Below are 17,838 nucleotides of genomic sequence, written 5' to 3'. Positions count from 1 at the left end.
TAACCTTGGGCAAATTACTTAATCCCTCCTTTCCTTCACTATAAAAGGCATATAATAATGGTTATATTGAAGTTTTCTGGTGACTGGGTGAAACAGTCAGAAAGCAACTTGCTCTGCGTTAATCTTTCAAAGACACTCTCTCCCCAGGACCTCAATCCAGGTACAAGTGGCTGGTTAACGTGCTTGGTCATTTCTTAAATAACAGCTTTATTGAGATGCTTGGTCATTGTTGCCTTCATTAGAATTCTCACCAAACTGTATTACTGTCTTTATTGGACAGTTAAAACAGTTTAATCTTTTCTAAAAGAAGGCACATAGACTTGAAGGGAAAAAAAAGCTTTCAAAAGGACAGCGGTATGTTCTTGTCAGTATTGAACTAAAGCTGGCTGTCTAGATATCCTGAATTCTCTTTATGGGTCAGTGACTGGTCTAATGATCTTGTGCAAATTGTGTGAAAATTGTTCACTATCTCAATAACATCCTTTATACAAATGGAGAGATCTTGTATTTCCCTAGATAATACCCTGAGAGAAAAGCTTTAACTGACTCCTGATTATCAGGGCACAAGGAAGGACACGAATTACCCAGTTTTCACACTGTAATAACAAGATCTTACATGTGTGTTAACCTGACTTTTCTGGAGTGCTTCCCACATCATGGATGTGGCCTGTGTCATGGAATTTGAATAAGATAGTGTATCTCAGACAGGCTGAGCCCTGACAAGTCTGGTTGAGAAGCCCCTTGGGAAGAAGGGTAAAGGACTGATTTAGGTTTGTGAGTCAACTCATGGCACATTATAATCCAAAATCGCTCCATTCAGTTAGTACTTAACCAGGATCTACCTTGTACAATCACTGACTTAGGAGTGGGAATTCAAAAGTTGTGTCATATGAAAGTCCTTGAACTCAAAGAAATCCAATTTCTCTATTTTATTACGGCATCAAGACAACAAATAGAGAGCAAGATAAAACACAGTCAAGTATATGAGACGGACAGTAACTCTTAGGGAGTTTAGAAATAGAGCTGTGTACTGGAAACAGATTTTTCTAGAGCAGGTGGGATTGAGCAAAGCATGATTTTGATTAGTGGGGGTAGGGGTGTGAGTGGGAAGAAGGAACGATGGGAAGTCTGGACAGACAAGGGGAAGCGTCCCAGCAACAGGAAGAGGCACACCTCACGCTGTTCCCGTGACCCAATGCCTGCCACCTACTGACCATCTCTTGGTCCTCGTGAGTCTAGTTTACCAAGCTCTTCCCCTCCCACGGGGCCTTCCCAGGTCCCTCCCTCAAAACGAAAAGCTCCTTCCTTGTCTTCCACAGCGTGGTACCTGTGCCCCTTTCATGGCATGGACTTCCTTCCATCTTCAATTAAGGTTGCTCACATGTCTCTTTGCCCAACCGGGCCACCCTCTTAAGGGCAGGGGCTGTATCTTATTCACTTTTGTATCCCCACCAATGGCCCACAAAGCTCCTCACACAAATTCAGTATGTATTAAAAAAAAATGTGTTTTAATTGAAGTGACTGGGAGATAAAAAGTAGGATAAAGTGGAGCCAAATTATAAATAGATAGATACACCGGAGTTAATTCATTCAATAACTATTTATTGAGTCATACTGTGTGCCAGGCCCTGTTCTGGCCTCTGGGGATCTATCCATGAACAAACCAGAGAAACATCTCTGCCCTGTGAGCTTACACTCTAGAAAAATGGATGGGATCAGCAATAAATTTACATAAATTCAACCATCCTATTCAGGAAAAAAAAGGATCCATATTTAAATAGTTTATTGGTGCTGTAAAAGTCTACTGTTGATGTGTAGTTTGTATTATATATTGTACTTACTATATTCATAAACTATTCATCCTCATGTATCACACTACAGGGAATCTAATATAGAGAACTTTATTGGCAGTTTAAGAGATTCTCAAGGATCATTTTGAGCATGCTCGATTTCATCCTTAGGCAGTCTTTAGCACAGTCTTTGAAACCTAACTACCTTATAAGTTGTGACTCTACTGAAACAAAATGAAAACTCTGAGATTGTTGGGCAAAGAAGAACCAGTTTAAGTATTTGAGCATGAGAATGCTGACAATCACGTCTGGTCAGATTTGTCTGGTAACAGGGAATGAGAGACAGTACATTCACATGAACACACAAGGTCAATCAACAGTGGAATTCACATCAGGAATTAGAAGAAAACAGTTCATGAGCCATTTCCCATTCTTTTAAAACTAAAATAGTAAGAGCTTGAGGTCATAAATATTTATAATCAACTCTTGATTATAAAATCTAAACAAAAAAATTGTAACATACTGGCTTATTCTAACTAAAGGTTTATCATTTTCATATATTTTTCAAAGAGTATTTAAAAAGAACGCCAAGAAACATCGTTTTTAAATTTTGCAAAAACTTTACTCTATATACATTAATTCCAATCATTTAATCCTGAAAGCAATCTTCACTTGTACAATGTAAAGAAACTTTTGACAGTATGTGACTAGAAATATCCCATTACCATAAAGCTACAAACAGATTTATGCTCCTAAGAGCAAAGTTAGGGAAGCAAAAATAATAACCACACCAGTGATAAGCACCAAGACAGAACTTTTTTGCACTTAGGGCCTGATTGGCTCTATTTAAACAAAACCTCTACCAACAGAGGACCAAAATAACACCTTATTTGGCAAAAAAAAAAAAAAAAGAGAGAGATAAAAATATACATACAGAGGTCTGGAAACAGTGGAGAATGCCCACTTAAAAAATTAAACAATGAAATTATTCATATTTGTCTTTTAGTTAATGTGACATTTGCAAAATATATTCATATGTCACTTTTCTTCTTTAGTTCGCCTTATACAATTCAGGTTGTGCCATGTTTGTTAATGTTGTCACACTACTGTAAATCAATATGGTGAACAATGGGAGTTTGCTGTAATGAATCCGAACCATGAGAGCTAGATCCAGGAGCCCAAACAACCTTAGTTGCAACTCATTAAGCAGTGAAACAGATTATTTATCTTTGTAATTTTTACAAGCCGTAGCCAGATATCATGTGTGTGTGCGTGCGTGTGCACGTGCAAGTATGCCAGAGCAGTGAGAGCACAACTCAGAAGGGAGTGACATAAACAGGCTCACACAAGGACCCAAAAGATTTGGGCAGCCGACACTGAATTTCCCCAAAACAAACCTGAAGCTGAGCAATGGGGGAATTCGGGGATCTGTCATCACAATATAGAATCAGTGACAGATTTGGAGAACAAAGACTAAGTAAGGCAGGATGCCTCAGCCACAACATTCCCATGACACTGGAGGACACAAAGCAGTGACAGCCACTCTTCAGGCAGGGATCAGGGACAGACTCTGCCTGCACTTGGAGGGATTCCCTGGGTCTGCGGCCGAGGGTTCCTGCAAAGGCAAAGGGTCCCCAAAGGGCATCTGCAGTAGCCTCAGGCAGTGGCCCTCCACCTCACTCAGTGAGAATGTCTTAGGGACCCCAGAGTGTGGCCCTGGGTATCCCCTCCTCCTGGTCTCAACCGTTCTCTGGATACAGATACTATCCCTTCCAGAGACTTGGTCAAAAACTATTGCTACCTTCCACTTCCAACTCAGTCTCAGGAAGAGGGTGTTCTGGTCCCCGTGGGGTCCCTGAGTTTGAGGTAATGCCGACATACTGTATGCTGTACCACAGTAACATATGAAGGCAGGCAAGTCCACTTGAAAACTCAAGCAATCTAAATTCAACATCAGCCAGTTTTTGTTACCTCGGTAATACTGTTTGGTGAGATAGTTTCTCCACACAACTTATGATGTGTGGGGTAAAGAAAAAAAATATTGCTAGAATGTGATAGAAATATTTTTAAAAGTTCAATGTTGAAACTCCTTAAGGGAAGGAAAAGGAGACATTTTACTTTTCCACTGTCTATGTTCCTGTCCTTGGCTTCGAGGTCAAAGAGCACCAAGGTTCCTGTTAAGCTAGTTCAAGCTTCTCCCAGCCCCTCCCCTGCACAACAATCCTGGGGAATTCCTGAGCCGTCTGCTTCCCAAATTTGTAATCTTATCTCTGGGCATGTCTACACAGCTCTTTAATTCAGTTTCAAAATCCACAGTACTTTTTAAACAAAATGACATAGTTGCATTCTTTAAATGCCAGCTATGAAATCATCACTTAAAAAAAAGAAAGAAAGAAACTACTCAGATTATATATACGTAAGACAAATAAAATTCTCTCCCTTTTTAAGTGCTTTATTTGGTCTGCTGCAGACATGCGTATGGCTGCTTCCAAAGAAAAGCCCTTAGGAGGAGCTGCTGACAGCATTCCGCAGTTTGATATTTGTTCCAATGTTGTCAGGTTCTTAGACGACACCGTACATATGACTTGCTTCATGAAAACCCCCCAAAATGGGCACATTAGATACAGGAAAAAACCTTATTTATAATTCAGTGAATTTTTCTCACACCAAAATAACACTCTAACCTGTCCAAACATGCAACTTCTCCTTTTCTTCCCCCATGAACTAAATTCCTTTCCTTAAAAAATAGTCAGACTTGAGGATTGAGTGAAAAACTACCATATTTCAAGTTCAACTCTGAGGGTTCTTTACAACTGTAGCATGATTTCAAATTCACGTTGTCATTCATTTTTCTGTATTTTCCTATATTTATCCTAAATAACCTTCCTGGACCATTATATTTAGGGAGAAATTAAAAGGGTTTTATATTATACTGCAAAGTTCCTGTAAATGCTCAGTTTATCAGGGTTTACTCTGAGCTCAATGTCAGACAACCTCTACATGACGCAAAGATACAGACAAGAAGTATTTCAAATACAAAACCCTTAGCTCTGTGTCATAAATAAATGTGGGTAAAATCGCAAGCCTTCCGCGGAATCATCTCGGCAAAGATGGCCCATCTTCTCTGCAAGAAGCAACCTAGAAATCAAGAGGAAAAGCCACAATCATGTGTCTGTTCAGAAACACAAACTACAAGGTGTAATGAAGAGCAAGGACCTTACGTACCGTTCTTTGGCCAGGAGGACAGACATTCCTACGAGCTTGGCAAACTCTTCTGACGTTAGGGATCCCTTTTCTGAAACCTAACAGAAACACAGAGCAGAAAAATGTGATGGTGTGGACCGTCTAGGCGCCAACCTAAGGAGAGCGTCCACCAGTATACTCAGGAATAACGGACTGAATTTCCTACTAAATGTAAGAATATCCACTACAGAACCACCTCTTCTTCACTAATGTTTAATTCTGCAAAAGCTGAAGGACCCAGAACAAACAGAGAAGAGGTTAAAATATCACGAAGTGCATAGTAAAACAGTGCGGGAGTACAAAGGCGCTACAGTAAAGCTTAAAAAGAACTATTGGCTATTCTAAGAAGGAACATACGACAAATTCTAATTGAGTGCATATTACACGCTCCACTGAGGACCCTTATCTACAGATGTAGTTTAAAATATGTGGTAGAAATACCTATAGTCTTGGGATTTTCATCTAGCTTAAAATTAGAAGCATAATAAATATGAGTTATTCAAATTATACAGGCTCGCCGCAGAGGCTATGAAGGCAGTAATATTTCAAATATCCTAATGAGTAATATTAGCAGTTTGGCCAGCAAAAGCCATCTAAACTACAGTTGCTTTTCATATTTTTTGAAGCAATTATTTCACAAAACAACTTGTGATGTTTTATAATGCTGCTTATGTGGGTGTTACTGAAAGAAAAAGTTCAGTCATGGGTAACATTCTGATTAACAGAGTTAAGAACCTGTTCTCAACACTGGGCATCAAATGAAAAGAGAACGCCTCACTAATTCTATCTCCTTACTTACAAGACGTTACGAGTATCGGTAAGTTTCAAAAAGCTTTCAAAGTATAATTTTGATTACTATTTATTCATTAATGATAAACTGTTTTTAATTGGGTCTTCAAATGTTACTTTTTAGTAAAGTTAAATCCAAAAGGAAATCCTGTTTCTCAAGTTGCTAAGCATCGCGTCTTGGTAGCAAGCCCTAATAACCAGAGGAAGCCGGGTTCACATACTGTCTCCAAGGCTGAGGCCACCATTTCCTCTTCCTTGTGGGCCTGAAGCTCAATTACCATGACGCCGCTGTCGAAAACTCGGAGCCTACAAATCGCAGATGGGAGAACAAAGCCATGAATATCCGGGATTTTCAACCCCTGAGGAGGCGCAAGTATTTCTTGATATCTTTTATGCCCAGGTATGAGGGGAAGAATAACACAAAATAACCTTTAAAACATAACGACCACAAGCAACCATGGCATAACTAAAAAGCTCATGAATAAACAGGTAATAAAATTATGAACTATAATCCAGAGGCTTTTCTATAATCCAGAAATACGTATGGCTACTTTTTTTTAACCTGAGGATAAGGAAAATGTAATTCACAGCTCAATATTTGCACTTCTAAGCTTCCAGAAACTAACGCAAAATGTCTAGGGGAGGAGGCGCTGGTTACTCTGGCCTCATGGGAGGTGCCTACATTCTACTCTCACTGCCCTCAATCCACAGCCGTCAGACTACTAGCACCCGCAGGCCACGCCCAGCCCTAAGGATGGAGGCCAGAATGACAGAGATGCTTGTGGGCCCAGTGAATTCTGTTCACACGGAATGTAATTTCAAGAGGGGCGATATGGTGGCTGGCCCTGCAGGACGGCACCTGGCAGCGCTTGCCTGTCCACTCTGTGAGGAGCAGCGACTACAGCCAGCAAGGCCCCGCGGAGGACCTTTTACCTGAGAGGTAATTTCAGCGCTTCCAGCATCTTGCACGCATTCACTAAATCTTCTGGCGAGAGCAACTAATGGGGAAACAAATCCAGTTTACACTGAAAATTAATAGAGTGATGCTATATAATTATAATGACCACTGAAACAGAAGAGCAAACTTAAAGCATCGTTTATCAAGGATTTTAGGTAGCTTAATCACTACAAGGCAAAAAGGATTAACAAAGAAGCAGACTTCTACTCATTAAAGCAGTGCTATCCAACAGAAACAAAATGCAAGTCATAAATGTAATTTTTAATTTTCTAGTAGCCACATTAAAAAAATAAAAGGAAACAGGTGAAATTAGTTTTAATACGTACATTTTATTTAACCCAATAGGTCCAAAAATTCAACACATTATCAATACAAAAATTACTAATGAGATATTTAAGAATTCTTTATTCTGTACTAAATCTTGTAAAGTCAATGTATAATTTACACTTAGAGCACCTCTCAGTTTACATTAACTACACTTCAAGTTCACAGTGGCCACACGTGGCTAGCTAGCGGCTACCCTTCTGGACCACATGGCCTTAAAGACTCAGCCCATGTGGTGGCTGACAAGCACAGCTCTGAGTCACAAAGAATGGCTCCAGAGCCAGCCCAGCCTGGGTCCAAATAATTTGCCATGGTCAAATTATTTAATCTTTCTAAGCTTCAATTTCCTCTTCCCCAAATTATCCCCCAGACAGGGACAGTAAAAGTAGGCCCCTCACTGAGTTATTGGGAGGCTAGATGAGGGAACCCTTGCAGAGTGCCTGGCGGATGGGGAACACTCACTGATGGCAGTTATGATGACTATTGAAATAAGAACAGAGCAGAGGCTTAGCTCATGGGGCAGGCTGAATGCTGGAGAGACAGGTGTGGGTCATTTGCATGGAGCTGACACCACAAAACTGATTTAGAGGGCACAACGGTGAGAACCCTGGAGGCCAAGGACATCTGGGTGTGAAGGGACAATGAGAGTTGAACAGCGGCTGCAGATTCAGAGCCAAAGAAGCAGGGCAGCTTTTTCTGTATCATTTACAGGCAATTGGTATCCAACCCAGTTAATTCAAACAGGTGACTATCACAGAGAAGGGGCATCACACTCAACCTTATTAATCACAGCAATACGAACACAGAACATTAGAGCTGAAAGGTATCTGTGCGTCCAAACCCTTATTTTAAAGGTAGAAAACCTGAGTCCAGAGAGGTTAAGTAAGCTACTCAAGGTCACTCAGCAAATCACTGGCAAAACCAGGAACAGAATCTACCTCCTAGACCCCAGGGCAGTATTCTATTCACTGCACCACACTGCTTCTCCAAATAGTTTTGATATTCACAACCCTTCCTCAAATTCTATTCACTATAGGGGAATTTGTACTATATTAAGAAAGTCTATAATTAGTTAAAAGAATATCTAAATATTCTATTCTTACTTCCATTCCTCGAGCTCGGTTTACTAAACAGTATACCTCTGTGAGTGACATTATTCCTCCTCGTCCCTGTTAAAAATGAAACAAAAGAAGTATTACGTTACACTTAGCACCAGTTGGCATTTAACAGAAATCACAATCAGAGTGAAATCAGAAATCATAAAATTTCTTAAGAAGCTTTTAAAAACTGTATTTACAAACAGGAAGACCTGTTCAGATACCCTGAGGCAATTCAAATTCAATACTTGGACTTGTCATTATTACTGTTTTAACATTTACTCAACGAAAAATGGGGCTCTCTTCTTTCATGTTTCAGAAAGAGTATTTAAATGTTTCAAGTTATTCCAACTAATAAATGAAAAAAAATCATAGAATTAAATAGGAATATCACCATTTTACAACCCCTAATAAAGTAACAGATCTCCATAATGACTACCAATGGCTGCCAACATCACAAAAAAAGACGCTCAGACGTTATGCACCTCCTGATGCATGGTGCTGGTGACTGTGGCTGGTGGTACTAAACCCATAGGAGATGAGGTGAGTGCTTCCGCTTTTGGACTAATGTGCATTCATTCCTCCGTTTACATTTCCAGTATAGTCATTTTACCTACAACCCTCGAACTGCTGACGTGCACCGGCCTTATGCTCTCCTCTGGCACCATCACACCCTCATGCCGTCTGTTGCTGAGGTTGAGGCGGTCATCAGCTGACCTGGGAAATCTTTTTGCAATGGCAGCTTTTTGGTTAAAAATTTATCCTGGGTTTTCATCTGTGGCAGTTATATGCTCCACTGCTCCAGGTTGGATTTTGAGCATGTAGGCATAGCCTCAGAACCTAGTTTTATTTAAAGCTTAGCGGCAAATACACTAAAGTATTAATAGTGTATGTTTTTGGGTGATGGGACTATAGGTAATGTTTTCCTCCTCCATGGTTTTTGGTTTTGTTTTGTGTGTCACTGTGTTTCTTGTTCTGGCTGCTGTAACAAAATACCATTGACTGGGTGGCTTAAACAACACACATTTGTTACTCATACTTCTAGACGCTGGGAAGTCCAGGATCAAGGTGCTAGCTGGTTCCATGTCTGGGGAGGGCCCTCTTCCTGTTTTGCAGAGGGACCACTTTGCTGTGTCCTCACATGGCAGAGAGCGAGCACAACCTAGCTCTCTGGTCTCTTATAAGGGCGCTAATCCCTTCATGAGGACTCCACCCTCGTGACCTCATCTAAACCTAATTACCTCCTACAGGACCCTCCCCGCCCGCAAAATGCCATCACATTGGGGTTAAAGGGTTCAACAAAGGAATCTGGGGTGGGGGGCCCAACATTCAGTCCGTAGCGTTGTGACTGATAAAGGAGCATGGATCCTGCAGTCAGGCAGACCTGGGTTCGAATCCTATCATTGCCACTTAGCAGCTGTGTGACTTTGGGCACAACATGTATCATGTCTAAGTGTCGTTTTCTCCGTGTGGCAGTTGGGGTCTTGCTGTTCGCCTCACCGAGTTGCAGATCCTTCAATGAAACAGCACGTGCACGTTCCTGGTGGGCGCTCAGGAAGTGTTTCTCTCCCTTCATCTGCCCTCTCCTTTACCACTGAGTTTCAGCGCAGTGAGTGCTGCATGAATGAACGGCTGGACAGGTAACTGGTCTCCTGTGCTGTGTCCTTTCAGTGACCTGCATAATGCGGCTGCCGGTTCCTTCGCCTCCGCGTTTGCTGCCCTGGTGCTCTGCCCCACTGAGCTTGTGAAGTGCCGGCTACAGACCATGTACGAAACGCAGATGTCGGGGAAGATAGCCAAAAGCCAGAAGTAAGCACCGCTTGGGCACAAACATTAGGTCTCGAGCATGTATTGAGTATTTTAAAAAATATATTGTACTAAAATTAAGTGACAGATATAGAAACAGATGTGTCTAATCCAAAATACTGTTTCTAGAACTTCTACCAATCAGAATAATTTTCTGAACGGACTATTTGTGGTGGTCGGACCCACCCCCCAGGCCACAGAACATCATAGACAGGTGTTTAATACCCCAGAAGTGATGAAGCCAGGAGCTTCTACCCCTTTTGACCGGTTGAGGGCATAAGGCATGATCCCCAGCTGTTTTCGGAGGCACATGGCAGACAGCTTTGGAACTGTGTGTGAGAACTGAGCCTTCATAAGGGCCGCTTTGGTTCTGAGATGAATATTTGATGCCCTTTCCCAGGTTTCACGTAGATGTTCAGGCTGATCACCTCAGATCCCCGCGGTAACTTTCTTTACGCCCCTCCCTAATCCTTCAAGCGGACCTGCAAAGGGCGCCAGTTCTGGGAACACTGAGCAGGACCGTTGTGAGCATAGCTGCCCTTCAGATCAAATTCCTCTCCAGCTCAGTCTTGAAAGATCCTAGTTACCCTGTGAAGGTGTATATGTCACGTAATATGATTTATTTGAATTGTAAAGCAATTTATTATCCTGATTAATCTCAAAACTTGCTTATTTATCTTCACATCTGGCTGACTGCAGTTCTGGGGGTGAATATTGCTGTGGTTAACTCAGACCCTGTCAATCCACTGGGGAAAATTGGTAGATAAATTGACCATTTTCAGAGTTACCAGTCCCCTTGCAGCAGCGAGGCTGGGGTTTGTAATAGAGCCCAATTTCCTGCACCCTTGGGATTCTTTGCAACCAATTTGAATCTATTATTCATAGCCCAGAGTCCAAAACTGTGAGTCTTTAAGACTTTTTATTGAGATAGTATGTGTACACAGTAACGCGAACACACACAGAAATCGTAAGTGTGAAATGAACATGCCTTTGTAACCAGTGCCCAAGAAGTAGGACGTTAATAGCCCCCAGAAAGTTGCCCTCATGCCCCTTGAAGTGGTTTAAGGTATTTTTAAGGAAAATGGTTAGGTCCAAAGGACTTAGGCAGATGGACAGCTTGCGTGAAAGTAAGTACTGGCTGACTGTATTTTGGGCATAGCAGTGGCCACGCAGGGGTGTAGAGTAGCTTGGGGTTAAGACTTGGATGGGAAGGTAGGCTGGCCGTGTCGAGTTGGGTTACTTTGTTACGTTCACATCCGAGGATGAGAGCAGCGTTGCAGGAAGGACCTGGCTGATGGATAATACCCGATGAAGCCTTCTGAAGTCCGAGGAAGGAAGATAATCATCAAAAGCAGGTGGCCTTTATTACCTCTGGGCTTGGTCCTTCATTGGTCCAAACTGAGTCACCTGCTCTCTGAGAACAAAGTGAGGAGTGAGGGGTCCGCCAGGCTGCTGAGTGTGTGGGTTCTGCGCTCTTCCTGCCACGGCGCACGTACTCGGGAAGAGGAGTCTAGATGGACGGGGTGCTGTGTTCTGGCTGCTGCAGGACTCGGATCTGCTTAATTAGAAAGCCTTGCACCCCTACCTCTCTAAGAACTAAGTCCTGGTGCTTCTTGCCTTACAGGAGCTGTAGCTCCATTCTTAGAATTTCTTTTGTCTTGCCTTAAAGTAATGTTTAATGTTACTTGCTCGTTTCCCTGCACTGACACAGAATAAGACAAACCCTAAACACCTGAACCAATTTTCTCAGAACACAGCAGATCAAAAGAAAGGTTGGGGAGATAGAAATCGAGGGAGGTAAGGGACTGGGCAAATAGGATACCGTTTTATTCTTGCTGAGTTTGGACAACTCCTTATTGTAATTTCGCTTATTCTGTATTGAAAAATTGGATGTTAGCTTTTTTACATCTTTGATAATATGCCTTCTAGAAATGTGTGCTTCCATTTTAATGAGATTTCTTTACCCTGGAGTAGTTCAGGTGACAAAGGTTGTTATAAAATAGCTGTATCTGAGCTTCCCTGAGATTTCCTTCCCACAGCGGCCTTTTAGAATTCTGGTTCTCTGTTTACAGATTCAGCTGCTTCGCCTGCTGTAACTGTCTCTCTGTGTCTCCTCCCAGTACAGTTTGGTCTGTCGTGAAGAGTATCCTTAGGAAGGATGGCCCCTTGGGCTTCTACCATGGACTCTCGAGCACTTTACTTCGAGAAGTACCGGGCTATTTCTTCTTCTTTGGTGGCTATGAACTGAGCCGATCGTTTTTTGCATCTGGGAGATCAAAAGATGAACTAGGTAAATGTATTTGCGTGGACGGCAGGTGGGTTGATGGTGTCCGCTTCCCGACTCTATGGTTGCTGCGGATTCCGTGCACTCTGCGCCGCCTTGTAGGGGATCCACCTGGCACTGGGGAGATTCTAAATCACAGAAAGTAACAGGGCCGAATGATTTCTAGCATCTTCTTCTGGGCTTCATAATTTCCTCAGGACAGGGGCTGGAGCAGCACATCCCAAACTTCTTCCCTAGAATAACATTTGTGAATTTCTTCTGGATCTATTTTCAGGAAGAAGAAATATAGAAATTACTTTTCCTGTGGGAAATTACCTATAAGTCAGCTTGCAATAAACTTAGAACTTGGTAATAAGTCTTGATAGTGTTTTGAGAGCAGTGAAAAGTGTAGTTCTTTCTAGTTTGTTCTGTTTAGCTGCTGGATACAACCATATCAATGTTTGAATCACATGGGTGATAACTTTTTTCTTGAACACCTCCCTTCATGGTTGGTGGACTTATTCTGGGGTTGGTCAAGCTCCCAGGCTTAACTGTCTTGTTTAATAAGACAACGTTGGTTTTTCATGGTAAAGGAAGAATCAGGGCTGTGGGGCATTAAGATAGTTAAGAGAAGGCTGATAAATGCCTCACCCTGCATTTCAGTGGCCTCTATTCTCATTCCTCCTGTAAGGCGTTGCCATGCTGCTGGGGGCCTGCTGATTCTAGGGGCCAGCCCTCCAAGGATGGCACAGGATGGCCACAGTGCCACAGTGATCAGCCTCAACATGACCCTCACTCGGGCATCTCGTCCTGGCATGATGAGGGGTAGACGCAGGCCACCAACCGGAACCTTATGCTCTTAGAGCTTCGACAGTCTCCTCAGGGAATTGTGTTTGCAGCGTTTTTGTTTGTACCTACCTCCGGCCACTGCCATTGGCCTCTGGAAATATCACATCAGCTGCCCTTGAGACAAAATACTGTTTGCTGATTTTCTTCTCTAGGCCCTGTCCCTTTGATGTTAAGTGGTGGCGTTGGTGGAATCTGCCTCTGGCTTGCTGTATACCCAGTGGATTGTATAAAATCCAGAATTCAAGTTCTTTCCATGTCGGGGAAACAGGCAGGATTTCTCGGAACCTTTATAACTGTTGTGAGAAATGAAGGTGAGTCTGGTAATGGCAGAAATAGGAGGTATGTTTAGAGGGGCTGGTCATTTCGGTGCTAGTCTCATTGAGGTGGTCAGGTGTGTAATTGCTTTCTTCCCCCGCCGCATATCCCTTTTCTAGTACTGTATATTAATCCACATTTGTGGATTTCTGTTTCCAACCCCCTGTCTTTAGTTTAGTTAGTTAGTTAGTTTAGTTAGTTTCATTATTCTCAAGAAAATTTAAAGTTCTTATTCCTAACCCCTGGCCCGGGTACCTGTCAGGATTCTTTGTTCTCAATAGCCTGGAGGGAATTGTTAACTAGGGGCTTTGTCTAAGGGAATAGGTGTTTTGAAGTTAGCACCACTTGTTTTACATAATGTATTATCAGAAAATGATCTCTAAGAACCACGAAGGGATTTAAAAGAATGTACAACATCCTTAATGCTAAGACTTCTGGAATTAGAAATGCACTAAGCAACTTCTGAAGGTAATTTGCTATCAATTTTTAGAGTTAAGCAGGAGGATAAAGATTTCCCAGTTAATGTTTGTTTAAAGCCAGTTTTATGCAACTAGTGAGTAAAGTTCTGTCCTTCCAGCATCCACTGTACGTCTTAAACCTTGGGATGTGAATGTCCCTGTCTTGATTTTAAGAGAGAGAGCAGGAGCCAGCTCCGTGGCCGAGTGATTAAGTTCGCGCATTCCGCTGTGGCGGCCCAGGGTTCGGATCCTGGGTGCGGACATGTCACCGCTCGTCAAGCCATGTTGAGGTGGCGTCCCACATCCCACAACTAGAAGGACCTGCAACTAAGATATACAACTATGTACAGGGGGGGTTTGGGGAAATAAAGCAGAGAAAGAAAAAAAAAGCACCATAACAATATGCAGAAATTGTTTCGTTTGTATCCCAAATAGAGTGCAGACATCTTGTACATTACTGATAGTAACCCCTCTTTGAATTTGCGTAACACTTTATGGTTTTACAAAGTACTCACACCTCAATTATCTAACTAGTTCTTCATAACTACCTTGGGCAGTGCTAATGCTAGAAACAGGTCTCTGACTTCAACGCTGGTGTTGATGCTAGAAACAGGTCTCTGACTTCAGTGCCGGTGCTCTTTCTGCTGGCCCAATGCCTCGTGGCCCTCACCCCCCAGGAGAAGCTGCAAGGCTGCTGCCTCCTGTGGCTCTGTGGTTGCCTTCTGTCTGCCCACGTGAGGCCTCAGCTCTACCCAATCCATTTACCAGAAGTTAACCAGGTGTGGAATTGCTATATGTTACCTAAGCATCAACCAGCTTTGCTGGGAGACCTGACACTTGTCCTGTTTCTGTTAGTTGATTTGTTTCCGTCAGTCCAGGGAAACCGGGAAATAAGTCTTTCCATCACTTGTTGGTTTTTAGTGCTATTGGCTGGATTTCTAAGTGTAAAAATATCTATGCTTTGCAGCTTTGTGGGGTGGCTCCAAGGAGGGGAGTCTCAGTCTTCCATCACCTTTTATCTTCTAGGAATAATGGCCTTGTATTCTGGACTGAAACCTTCTATGATCCGAGCGTTCCCTGCCAACGGGGCACTATTTTTGGCCTATGAATACAGCAGAAAGTTGATGATGAGCCAGTTTGAAGCTTACTGACGTGTTCTGGCGAACCTAGATCCAAATAGGCGTTTGAGGACTGCAGTTCATCTCAGGGTTTCATGGAGTACAAGACCAATGTGGAATTATTTTGATTTTGTGGGAAATTTGTTTTTGTCTTCTCTTCTTGTGCTTTAAATCTTCAGCTTTATGGAAGGACCTCTATTTTGCATCATGTAATTTCTGCTCATAATTGTATTGAAATAGAAAAGTTACTGCTCTTGTCCTTGGTGGGACTTTCAGGGCGAGCTGCTGGCCGTCTGTACCGAATCTGAAAGGCTAAATAGAGTTATATCAGGGCTTTTGCATAACCCTGTGTGTGTACATGCAGTCTGGATGGCTATGTGTTGTGAGTGAAGCACACTTTGTTCCATGTTTGATCTCAAATCTCAGCAGGAAAACCTAGAGGCGTAAACCACGTTTCATAAAGATGGTTATAAGTGATGGCTTAAGCCATCCTATATGTAGGGTCTCTTTTAAAATCTGCTTAGCACCTATACTATACTAAGTGGTTAAAGTTTTTAAAAAGTTTTCCTGTGGTGCTTGAAAACTAAAATATCCATCTGTGTTTTAAAGAGGAGACCATACCTGCATACTGGTGTGGCTTCCATGTTCTTGATTTAAGTTTCAGAGTAGGCATCCTGGATTTTCCCAGGATGCTCTACTGTTAAAATAGTGCCATTCATTTTCTAGGTGGAATCATATTCTACACTCTGATGTCTTGTTGGGTTTGGCCTAGAGCATCAGGCCTTCGGGCAACAGCACGCCCTCCCCTGTGCCAACTTCCCTTCTCCTCTCCCAAAGAGCTTCCTGTCTGCTGGGCTTTAGGTTGAGGAAGGGGCTGAAGGGAGGGAGCTGTGCTGCTGTGCTTTGTGAAGTCAGCTTGTGGCTGACAACAGCCCTTAGCTTCTGTCTTGCTCCTGGTCTGGGTGGGATTCCAGAGTATTGTGTTGGACCATCTATGGGCTGTTGATCTACTTTGAGCCTCTCACTCATTACCTGCACCAATTGGAAACCCATCCAGGGAGCAGAGCGCCAAAGCCAAGAGAAGCCCTCGTTCCCTGTCTGGTGACTGAGTGATGGGGCTCATGGGTGGAGTCCTCCCATCTCGGACAGAACTAGACACAGTGTAGTGTTTGCACTCCACTGTGAGTAATGTCTGGGCTGACCCATTCTAACATGTCTCAGGATCCATACTGCTTGCCTTGCTTTTACAGTTTCGGAGCCTTTCACATTTGGTACTGGCAGTCAGTGAATTTTAATGATGACCATGTGGGGGTGTGACTTTATAAAGCAAGGAAACAGGAAAAGTCGTTTTGTTAAACTCTGCCATGTATGTGTACTAACCACAACAAAAACCCCAGTTCATCCGATCCCCAGACTTGGGGATGGGCAGCTGCTCCTTGGCCACCTGGTGTAAGAGAGTCCTCCTCGGCACCACTAAAGCAAGCTGCCTCACTCCGTGCCACTCCAAGACCAGCAAGGGCTCTCGCAGTAAAAAGTGTTCTTAAGCAGCCTGTGAGACTGAAAGCAGGCAGCCTGACAATGTTAATAGTAGTCCATACCAGGTGTGTCTGTCCCTGTTGGCAGAATGTAAATAATTTTTCTACCTTGCTTTTCTCTCCGTACTTAAATGGTCAGTAGCTACTGAGGGGTGCCTCATCTCAGCAGTCTTGGCTTGAAGCGAAGTAGAAAATGGGACTGGCTTCCAGCAGGAAGTGAAGTGCTTCAGAGTCTGTGGTCCCCCAGCCCGGCGCCTGTGGGTCATCTGGGGGTTAGCCCTGTCGGCAGCAGACCCTCTCATGTTGTCCTTTAAGGATTGAACTAAGTGTCTTCAGTAGAAGCCGTCTGAGGCAAGGAAGAGTGAGTGGGAGTAAGGAATGGAAACCAAAGTCAGGAGAATTTTTTTTTTCATTCTGTTTGCTTAATTCATGGTTCAGTATTTGGGTACAATTTGTACCATTTCAGATTTGTACTCCAGACAAAAATATAGTAACTTGAAATATTGTGTTTAAAGAAATTCTATTGTTCTATCATCATTAAATTATTTACCTAATATTTGAGCATATGATGAGTTGTTTTGTTTAAGTACTTTATATCCATGCAAAGAGCTAAGTGACGGTGATGTTTGAGGTGTATTTAGTAATATTCCGAGGTGGTGGTTTTCTTGCAACAAGCATTGGTTTTTGTCAGCAAGATTCCTGATGTAAAATTATTTCACTGTAGGTAAATGGACCAAAATACACACTTTTTATATACACTGGCGGTATGAAACTTGGCTCTCTGGAATCACTCCCCCTGCACCAGGCTGTGGATGGGACGGGACTGATTTGGCAGGATGCCATTCTATCTTTTAAAATAGTTAAACTTCTTGCTATTAAGTTTTGGATAATTCTATTTCAGATTAGTAAATTCTGTTTAAGAAAACCAGTATTATTCTGATGTATTATGATGGAAGTTTCTTGCATTGGTCAAAGAACGCTTCACAGTGGGTTTGAGGAAAGCAATACCCAAGAGGCCCTAAACCAGTTCTTGTTAGGTGAGCAAAAGCAGGGGAGTGTGGTGACTCAGAATTGCCAGAAATCTTGATGCATTTTGGAGGATTAGGGGAGAGAAACCCCAACTGTAGTCCCCTTTATTTCTAAAAGCCAGGTTCTTAAAAACTGCGCTTTCCTTCCCTTGTTGTTGGCAGTATTGAGAAAGGTGACTGGCTCGGTTGAAGAGTGAGATCGCAGTTTTTCCCCATTCCCCTAAGCCCGCCGCCGCCTCTGCCCTCCGTGGGTTGTTGCTCCAGG

General features: G+C 42.7%; 2 protein-coding genes across 4 annotated transcripts; one reads left to right on the top strand and one right to left on the bottom strand.

The window, feature by feature from the left end:
- Nucleotides 1–3,633: 3,633 nt before the first annotated feature.
- On the bottom strand, nucleotides 3,634–8,933 carry LOC123288841 (vacuolar protein-sorting-associated protein 36-like). Of its 2 annotated transcripts, XM_070503602.1 has the most exons (6): nucleotides 8,815–8,933; nucleotides 8,208–8,273; nucleotides 6,756–6,820; nucleotides 6,044–6,128; nucleotides 5,016–5,092; nucleotides 3,634–4,928 (listed from the first exon to the last, which is right to left on the bottom strand). In XM_070503602.1, the coding sequence occupies exons 2-6, from the start codon at nucleotides 8,256–8,258 to the stop codon at nucleotides 4,835–4,837; spliced, it is 372 nt and encodes a 123-aa protein (XP_070359703.1). In that variant the 5' UTR covers nucleotides 8,259–8,273; nucleotides 8,815–8,933; the 3' UTR covers nucleotides 3,634–4,834. The 2 variants fall into 2 exon arrangements, with proteins under 2 accessions (XP_070359703.1, XP_070359704.1); XM_070503603.1 differs by lacking the exon at nucleotides 8,815–8,933 and having other exon boundaries at nucleotides 8,208–8,512.
- LOC139043686 (mitochondrial ornithine transporter 1-like) lies at nucleotides 6,199–17,366 on the top strand. 2 transcript variants are annotated; one of them, XM_070503601.1, is made up of 5 exons: nucleotides 6,199–6,762; nucleotides 9,873–10,010; nucleotides 12,128–12,297; nucleotides 13,272–13,430; nucleotides 14,919–17,365. In XM_070503601.1, the coding sequence occupies exons 2-5, from the start codon at nucleotides 9,967–9,969 to the stop codon at nucleotides 15,041–15,043; spliced, it is 498 nt and encodes a 165-aa protein (XP_070359702.1). In that variant the 5' UTR covers nucleotides 6,199–6,762; nucleotides 9,873–9,966; the 3' UTR covers nucleotides 15,044–17,365. The 2 variants fall into 2 exon arrangements, with proteins under 2 accessions (XP_070359702.1, XP_070359701.1); XM_070503600.1 differs by lacking the exon at nucleotides 6,199–6,762 and having other exon boundaries at nucleotides 9,022–10,010; nucleotides 14,919–17,366.
- Nucleotides 17,367–17,838: the final 472 nt, after the last annotated feature.

This window comes from Equus asinus, unplaced genomic scaffold (assembly GCF_041296235.1).
Source record: "Equus asinus isolate D_3611 breed Donkey unplaced genomic scaffold, EquAss-T2T_v2 contig_316, whole genome shotgun sequence".
NCBI classification, from domain to species: Eukaryota; Metazoa; Chordata; class Mammalia; order Perissodactyla; family Equidae; genus Equus; species Equus asinus.
Note: the sequence above shows the minus strand (reverse complement) of the source record. Positions and strands in the feature narration are given on the sequence as shown.

What these genes read in the sequence shown, in the direction of transcription:
- LOC123288841 (XM_070503602.1), bottom strand. Translation starts at nt 8,258, where the DNA reads ATGTCACTCACAGAGGTATACTGTTTAGTAAACCGAGCTCGAGGAATG. An exon ending in TGGCCTCAGCCTTGGAGACA is followed by an intron (nt 5,093 to 6,043) that starts GTATGTGAACCC and finishes TGTTTCTGTTAG; the next exon opens with GTTTCAGAAAAGGGATCCCT. An exon ending in GTCCTCCTGGCCAAAGAACG is followed by an intron (nt 4,929 to 5,015) that starts GTACGTAAGGTC and finishes CTTGATTTCTAG; the next exon opens with GTTGCTTCTTGCAGAGAAGA.
- LOC139043686 (XM_070503600.1), top strand. Translation starts at nt 9,826, where the DNA reads ATGAACGGCTGGACAGGTAACTGGTCTCCTGTGCTGTGTCCTTTCAGT. An exon ending in GAGATCAAAAGATGAACTAG is followed by an intron (nt 12,298 to 13,271) that starts GTAAATGTATTT and finishes TTTCTTCTCTAG; the next exon opens with GCCCTGTCCCTTTGATGTTA. An exon ending in AACTGTTGTGAGAAATGAAG is followed by an intron (nt 13,431 to 14,918) that starts GTGAGTCTGGTA and finishes TTTATCTTCTAG; the next exon opens with GAATAATGGCCTTGTATTCT.